General features: G+C 43.4%; 1 protein-coding gene across 1 annotated transcript; it reads right to left on the bottom strand.

Annotated features, from left to right (window-relative positions):
* Nucleotides 1–86: 86 nt before the first annotated feature.
* LOC133020504 (uncharacterized) lies at nt 87–7,513 on the bottom strand. The gene is made up of 3 exons (XM_061087081.1): nt 7,446–7,513; nt 1,906–4,107; nt 87–1,743 (listed from the first exon to the last, which is right to left on the bottom strand). Exons 2-3 carry the CDS (start codon nt 4,091–4,093, stop codon nt 1,067–1,069), a joined length of 2,865 nt encoding a protein of 954 aa, XP_060943064.1. The 5' UTR covers nt 4,094–4,107; nt 7,446–7,513; the 3' UTR covers nt 87–1,066.
* Between the last annotated feature and the right edge of the window lie 1,289 nt (nt 7,514–8,802).

Here is an 8,802-nt window from a genome sequence, read left to right as displayed (position 1 = left end):
CAGTTCCCTTTGCTGTGAATACTCGGGGATCCTGGCTGCTTAAGGAAATGTTTCACCACAGTGGGACGCTGGTCGAGATTGTCAAAGGCCTGATAAGGTGAGGTAAAGGGGAATATTAATCCTCCTTTCATAGTGCAATTAAAAGATAAGAGGATCATTTCAAGTCAAAAGAGAGGAAACTTGTTGAGAGAAAAACAAACACACATGAGCAAATTATCCAGATTTCAGAAAGATATGATTTTGTGAGTATTTCCTTGATGTCACAGAGCAATGGTTCACTCTTTTAAATTAATCCTGTCTTTAGGAGTAAATCCTCCAACTGAATAATGCATGGAAATAACTTTAAAAGATAATAGCATATTTGAACCATAACAGAATTTGGAGATTATACAAAAATTGTACAAATTAAGAGATTTTTTTCAAAGATCAAAAAAGCAACGAGGAAAAGCTTGAAAAGACTAAACCTAGCGTCATAAATAAATGTTGAATAAAAACAGCTTATTGTCTGTTTTCTTTAACACAAAGATTTTGGTATATCTGAGTAACCTGTGGGTCTCTGTATCCCATTCCAAAAACATAAATATTATAGCTACCACACTGTATAGCCTACCCGTACATAAACTGATCCATAAAACTCAGATGGTATGGCAAATATACATGTTACAGTGTTCTATAAAAGATTCCATACGACAGTGTACTTAAATCACCTTAAATAAAGCTATTGCGTTGACATTATACAAAAGAATATATAAAGATCTAAGTTGTCGACACCACGTCCTTGTGGCTGCACAAATAATTACGGATCTACAAAGAGTTTGCATCAAGCTACTCAAACTGGGAGAGAGACGAAGGTAAATGTTTTAATCACCCTGAGAATGTGAACCTTCCAGGAAGTGTGAGAATGATTCCATAAAAAAAAAAAAAAAAAAAAAAAAAAAAAAAAACACTCATTAAGACCTTAAAAAGGAGAGTGGCTATCACAGTTTGTGTTATTGTTTTGTTGTATTGCAAAGTCATCCTTTTTTCCCCCAGACAAGTTGTGTTATTCATCCAGTGTGTGTGACATTCAAGAGTTTTCACAGTTTGGCCTTTTCCACTCTATCAGGTGTCGCTGTCGGTGGTCAATCCAAATTTCCTGACTTGTAAACGCCCTGCCGCAGAACCAGCAGCGGAACTTTGTCGCCACGTCCCTGCTGGGAGAGAATGCGTCCACTACTTCGTACTTTCTTCTGCTCAACCTGCGAAGTTTCAACCTCAAAAGAAACCTCTCCTGCACAGAGTCTTTGGTGAGGCTGGCAGAGTCAGACTGGACCCCTGGTGGGTCGCACGTCTGAGGGGCCTCCGTGTTTATGGCTGACAGAGCACTCAGGGTCCTGCGGGACAACACCACCTTCTGCACCTCTCCTCTGTTCCTGTTGACGACCTCCATGATCCTGGTCACCTCGGGGATGTCGGCATCCGGGTGGTTTAGCACCACGACAGGCTGGTCTCCCGCCGGACGCTTCACCAACTGAGATGAATTTATGGCTACTAACTTCAGGGTCCTCTGCTGGGTTTTAGGGGCCGGCTGACCAGAGGCTGGTGAGGGCTCTTGTTGGATGGCTTTCCCCCCCGGCAAGTGAGTGCTGCACAAGAGATCTGGGCAGGAGTCTGCAGGCACTTCTCTGTCTCTCCCCCCCTCAGCAGTATGGTTACTCTGCTCTGAAGACAGAGCAAGGCTCGAGTCTTCCAGGTTTACCTCACCTGGAAGGAACAAGGGTGAAAATACTTATTAAAAAAATGCTTTTAAAAAAAACAAACATGCCAGTGTTCATGAATGTAAAATATATACTGAATGTTCGAAAGCCAACGTGTGTTAATCTTTAACAACTATGTCTGAGCAGAAGCTATAATTTGCCGTCTTACCCGGTGATGTAATAGCCGGTTGGGAAACAGGGGAAGACTTGGTGTAACTGCCTTGAGTCTCTCCATCAGCTGCTGAAATCGTCTTCTCGTCTGGCTCATGGCGGTCCAGGCTACTCCCTGATGTTTGGAGCGGTGAGTTCTCGGGGCACATGTCTACCTCAGCCTCTGCCACAGCTTCTGATTTACCCGCTGAACTTCTCACGTCAACATCGGCTTCAGGGAAATTCAGTGACTCCCCTGGATCATCTTGCATTTCTTGATGGATCGACAACGAGCTTACGAGCATGCCAGACTCATTAACGTCCATATTTAAAGACCCCACTGGCTGTGCAGCACAACTTGGGCTGAGTTCTTCTCCCGACTTTGATTGTGGATCTGAAGTGAAGGCTTCAGCCGGCTCACGCAGATCAGTCCTGGAAGCTCTGGTCCATTTCTTCTCTGATAGAACCTGTGCTGTTATCTCTGTTGTCATCTGAGGAGTTGGCAGTCCATGGTTGTCATCCATGGGATCACCTCCTGAGCTTTGTGACACCCACTGCTTCTCCTTCACGGGATTCTTCTTCAGCACCATTTTCAAGGGCAGTCCTGAGGGTCTTTTATACACTTTTTTAGACCTTCTTTTCCGTCTTCGATTTCGTCTCTTATTTTTTGGTGGGACTTGACGGATGGGTGTCGTCTCCGCGCTCTCGTTCGTCAACTTCGGCTCACTGGAGATGTTCATCCCATCCTCATTCATGGGCTCCTGCTGTTTTTTCCCATGTTCCTCCATTTCCTGATCGGTCTTTAATTCCTGATTCTCTCTGTTTTCCTGCGTTTGCGTGCACCCTGATGCCTCGCTGGGGGCCGACACCGAGACGTCATTGTGGAGTTTGCTTTCAGTCTGCGGACAAGGTAGACAGTCATTCAAATTCGACTGACACCCATTTTGGTCAACTGCACACCGAGCATCATCAGCAGCACTCTCGGGGAAAACGGTCTCTTTATCTGATGTCGTCATCCTTCTCCTCCTTTTGGCATAGGCGGCGCCGTTCTGCGCTACAGTTATCTTGTTCTTGACCGTGAGGACAGTAAGGTCGGACGAGTTCGACATGATTCCATTCTCCGACTTTGGATGAAGACTCACATCTTGAGGGACGTTCGACAAAACCGATTTCAGAGCCTTGGTCCATTTCTGGTCGCCGGTTTCCCTGGCGACCGATTTCATCAAAAACTGCTGAGTCTCCTCTAGTGTTGTTTGTGGGTCTGAAAGGTGGCAGTATTTATCCAGGAACTCTCTCCCTGGCAGGGACAGACAGTCCTGGGTCAGCCAACACATTTCCTTAACTGCACTTCTTGTTAATCTAGGCTTCATTTTGGGGATCGGGTCTTTTTGTTTCATTGCTATGGAATGAACCTCCTCCTTTTTCCTCTGCCTCTGGTTCCCGTTCTGGCAAACATGGACAGCTTTAATGTGCTTAGTAATCAGCCATTTCTGAGATGCCTCATAGCCACAGTGTTGACAACGTAGAGTGGTTGGTTTAGGCCCAAACTGATTCTTGTCTTTCGTGCGCAGCGACATATCACTGCTCACTCCTTCCAGGCCCAAATTATGTGCATATACATGTTCTAGAAATACTTTAACGTCACCCGTGGTGAATCTCTGACACGTCTGACATGAATATTTGCCATTTTGGCAGTGACACATAGTCAAGTGTGCGCTGAATTCAGGCCATGTGCGCTGAACGTCGTCATTACAAATGCTGCAACAAGAAAAAGTGTCCTTGTGGCTTAATAGATGAATCTGTAGGTAGGAGAACTCATGGGTTATAAAAGTACATGTGTGACAGGAAAAGACTGGCGGGCTTCCTCTGTGTTTGTCCTCAAAGTGTGCCACCAAGTCTTTGGGAACATATTCCAAGTCGTCGCTGCATTGAGAGCACGTGAACCTCAGTGTTTTCTCACTGTCGTTTGTCCCGTGCTGGCTGGGCTGTGCTTCCTGGGAGGTCTTCTTTGATGAAGGCCACACTTCGCTTTGCACCCACTCTTCCGCTATCTTCTTTGGTCCACACTTATCTTGGCTTTGCATAGTAGGGGGCTGAACAGCAGTCTTCCTGAGGTGGAGCCGTCTGCGCCTGTTTCTGCCCTTCTTCCTGAAACGCTGTTTCTTAACTCCTGCGGAGGAAGCTGCAGAAAGATCCATCGAATCCATGGGTTTTCAGCTTTCTGAAAGTGCAGACAAACACAAAGAAGCAGCTCAAAATGAATGCAGCTCCAAGATAAAGGCAACAAATCAACAAGTGCTCAGTTCTTTTGCTTTTGTCATGAATTTTTTCTCAAATCAGCCGTAATGCCTTTGATCATGTGACATCACTCAGAAATGGTTTTAATCAAGTGCTCTGGAGATAAATATTACTAAGACCAAATAAATGATCATATACAATAAACACTACATGCCAGACTTGTGTCATCCCTTTGAAAAAAACATAGGGAACCCTGTTGAAAAGGTTGGATGTTTTAAATTATATACATAACACAGAATATGTATATAAAATGCCTATGCAGAAATGATATCTACTCAGAAAGCTTAGTGACTTCAAGGAGAGCCAGAACACTCTTGAAATGGTGAACAAGAAACTGATGGGAAGCATCTTTTAATATGGTTCCTTGGAATGGAGAGTAGTTGAATGTCAAGTGTCAAAGGGAAACCGTGAAGGGTGAGAAATGTGGTGAGAAAAACCACATGGAGACCAGAGATAGCAGCGAAGCGATGGGGGGAGCTGAATTACACAAAAGATCCCAATGCAGGTTTCGTTGTCTGAGCTCTGTACTGATAGTTCCCCTGCTTCCACGTGCCAAATTAACATTACATTCAACTCTGATCACAAACAATCTCTACAGGACGCCGGCAGAATATAACACAAGTAGCTCCCTTAAACTCGAGTCGACATGACAACCAAATAACAAAAAGTACGTCTGTATTTCGTGATGAAAACAATTCCGTTTTTAAGGGAGGAGCACAACAAACTTAAAGCACATGGCGACACATGAGATCCGTTTGAAAGCAGAGGGATGCTCCTGGTTTGACTGTTTGCGTGAACAAGGGTCAAGCACATCACCCGGAAGCAGTGTGGACGTCCCCGGCAGAGAGGACACAAGTAATGACGGGTTTGGAGCGGGATTATTTTGGTGTATTGTTATTTATTATGTGAAGAGTCTTGCACTTATTAGGGCTCGAGCACTGACAGGCAGTGAGGCCCTATTGAAAATGTAAGGGTTATTATTATTATTCAGGCAAATGAATGGGCTTATAACATGCTCAAATTCTTACCAAAATTTGCAGAAAATTAGAAAGTGGTGAAAATTTACGTATTCTGAAGGAATTTTCAATGGGTGGGGCAAAATGGCTCAACGGTGCCCCCCCGAGACCCCCGGAACATGTTCACGTTGACCGATCTTCACAAAAATCGATACACATTTGATCATGACCAGACAAACAAAAAGGTCTATAGGTGCAATTGGAAAAACGCAACAGGAAGCCTGCTTTTTTGCATTTAGTGGCCATTTTGGCCATATTACACATTTTTACTTTGAGGTACTTGTTAGGGCCCGAGCACTGACATCAAAGGTCAGGTGAGACCCTATTGAAATTGTAAGGATTATTATTATTATTATTATTATTCTTCAGGCAAATGAATGGGCTTTTTGAGGTCTTTAACATGCTCAAATTCTTACCAAAATTTGGAGAAAATTAGAAAGTGGTGAAAATTTACGTATTCTGGAGGAATTTTCAATTGGTGTGGCAAAATGGTTCAACGGTGCCCCCCCGAGACCCCCAAACATGTTCACGTTGACGGATCTTCACAAAAATCAATACACATGTGTATCATGACCAGACAAACAATAAGGTATATAGGTGCAATTGGACAAACGCAAGAGGAAGCCTGCTATTTTGCATTTAGTGGCCATTTTGGCCATATTACACATTTTTACTTTGAGGTACTTGTTTATATTTGTATTTAAGTACATTTTAAAATAATGTTATCGTGTTTTTCAAATGTCAACGCTCAATAGCCTCGGTAATTAAAATCTTCTCTTCTTGTTGACCCTCATTTTAGGTTTTTGGTGTTTCTAAGTAAAAAAGTTTTGGTATCATTAGTGCACCGAACTGTTTGAAAGTGGTGAAAATTTACATATTCTGGAGGAATTTTCAATGGGTGTGGCAAAATGGCTCAACGGTGCCCCCGAGACCCCCGGAACATGTTCACGTTGACCGATCTTCACAAAAATCGATACACATGGTTATCATGACCAGACAAACAAAAAGGTCTATAGGTGCAATTGGAAGAACGGAACAGGAAGCCTGCTATTTTGCATTTAGTGGCCATTTTGGCCATATTACACATTTTTACTTTGAGGTACTTGTTTATATTTGTATTTAAGTACTTTTTAGTTTTTAATGTGTTTTTCAAATGTCAACGCTCAATAGCCTCGGTAATTAAAATCTTCTCTTCTTGTTGACCCTCATTTTAAGGTTTTTGGTGTTTTTAACTAAAGAAGCTTTGGTATCATTAGTGCACCGAACTGTTTGAAAAGATAAAGAAAGAAAAACCTAGGGAAGTGGAATTTCTGTTGTTTTTGAAATCTGTCTGTTTGTGATAAACTCTGAGCGCTCACAATTTACTGTTTGTTTCTATTTATAATCTGTTGATGTTTTTCTGTGAAGCCAAAGACAATTCTTCCACCTCGGACCACTGAAGTCTACATTGAACCTGACGGATTGCCTGGGACCTGCACCGTCTCATGTCAGATCCACAGACCGAGGCTGCTCCTCTGCTCGCTGCTTCATTTTAAGTCCACCTGTTGCTGGCCATTGTTCCCAGTGTCTGCGGATAGATGTTAATCCATCGCACCGGGATCACGTTGGAAAGGAGGAACACAGATTGTTATCAGCCACTGAGCTGCTCACCTGCACACACACACACACACACAGAGTTATGAACTCCACCCGCTGCGTAAAAACACAACTAGACCCGCTATGGGGAGCGGAGGTGGTGCAATTAAAAAAACTACAAAAACACCCAACAAATGCACGAATAAAAAGACCACTATCCCGCCGGTTGGGGGGGGGGGGTTGTTTAAGCAGCAGATGAACGAAGGAACCGTGCGGCCATTGTGCAGTTTGACTTGACCACAACAAAGTGATGAGACGAAAGCCTCCGGGACCAGAGAAGTTCCAGATCAGCGTGTGGAGCTGTGAGAACACACAACAAGCTGCTTCTACACCACACAAACACACACACACACACACACATGTTGTTGTTGTTTGTTAGCCGAACTAGCTGCTGCTGCCGCTGCTCTGCGGAGTGATTTGAATTAACGTGACGCACAAGAGCTTACAAAGACCAAATAACTTCGATTCAAAAAAACAAGCATGGCGACAAAGTTTGCGTCGATCCCGCTTCCCTCCACGCCTCGCATCGAGGGAGAGGAGCGGACACACACACCGCGGAGCCGGGGACACACAACCCGGGTTAGGGTCGGAGTTGTCTCGGGTTTTTTACCTTTTCTTTTGTGGGAGCTTGACAGCTCAGCGAGTGGCAGCCATGATGGTTTCATCCGGGGATTACAGCCTCTGAGCTTCTTTAGCCTTTAGCCTGGTTCCTCTGACTGAGTGTGTCCTGTCCCGAGCCTACACACACACACACACACTCCCACACTCAGGCACACACACACACTCACACACATTGAGCTGTTTCCCATGCAAACACTGATCTCAATGCATTGTTGTCGCCATTCATTCACTTCTCTCGCCACTGAAATACAGTCAAAATCTCACTTTACTCCAGTTCCAGTGGAGATTGACTACAGCAGATCGTAGCCTTGTATTCATTCACTGCTCTGACGGATTAATAACTGTCATTGTCAACTGCATTCAGTGTTTGCATGTACATAAAGGCTTCTGGATTAAGGCCCCTGCAGTTAAATTAAACTTAAAGTTGTAAATGTGCAGAGCAATGATCAACAGTTCTAAGTCCAAGGTCCATGCACAATTCCTACATCGGTAAGGTGCACGTTTGAATTATTTACTCGATAGCTTTTAGCAAAGCCACACATCACTGAACACATTTTTCTTTCCAAATTGTCATAATTATTGTCAGTATTTTAAGTTACTCATATTTTTTTTAAAAAGAACAAATACTACTAATGTGGGAAGGGCACTTCAGAGGCAATCACATTCCAGCAGCCCTGTCCCTGTATCCACCCCTGCATTTTATTTATATTTAGGGACAAAGCTGTATATTATATAATTAAAAACTAATTTTATGACCATGATTGAACAATGCTCCAGAACATAATGGTCCAGAAATTTCAGCCGCTCTGCAAGATTCTCTCGAGATCTTGTTGCACACACACACACACACACACACACTCACACACATTGAGCTGTTTCCCATGCAAACACTGATCTCAATGCATTGTTGTCGCCATTCATTCACTTCTCTCGCCACTGAAATACAGTCAAAATCTCACTTTACTCCAGTTCCAGTGGAGACTTACTACAGCAGCTCTTAGCCTTGTATTCATTTACTGCTCTGACGGATTAATAACTGTCATTGTCAACTGCATTCAGTGTTTGCATGTAAATAAAGGCTGCTAGTTTAAGGCCCCTGCAGTTAAATTAAACATAAGTTGTAAATGTGCAGAGCTATGATCAACAGTTCTAAGTCCAACGTCCATGCACAATTCGGTAAGGTGCACGTTTGAATCATTCACTCGATAGCTTTTAGCATAGCATAATTAAAAACTAGTTTTATAACCATGATTGAACAGAGCTCCAGAACATAATGGTCCAGAAATTTCAGCCGCTCTGCAAGATTTCAAGAAAATGTCCAGACTCCTGTGACTTCAATTTAATTT

The sequence above is a fragment of the Limanda limanda genome, chromosome 15 (genome assembly GCF_963576545.1).
Source record: "Limanda limanda chromosome 15, fLimLim1.1, whole genome shotgun sequence".
NCBI classification, from domain to species: domain Eukaryota; kingdom Metazoa; phylum Chordata; class Actinopteri; order Pleuronectiformes; family Pleuronectidae; genus Limanda; species Limanda limanda.
This window is presented reverse-complemented; position numbering and strand designations above follow the sequence as displayed.

Bases quoted from the DNA above. Each gene is read 5' to 3' on its own strand.
- LOC133020504 (XM_061087081.1), bottom strand. From the start codon at position 4,093: ATGGATTCGATGGATCTTTCTGCAGCTTCCTCCGCAGGAGTTAAGAAA. The intron at 1,744-1,905 runs GTAAGACGGCAA...TGTTCCTTCCAG, and splicing joins ACCGGCTATTACATCACCGG to GTGAGGTAAACCTGGAAGAC.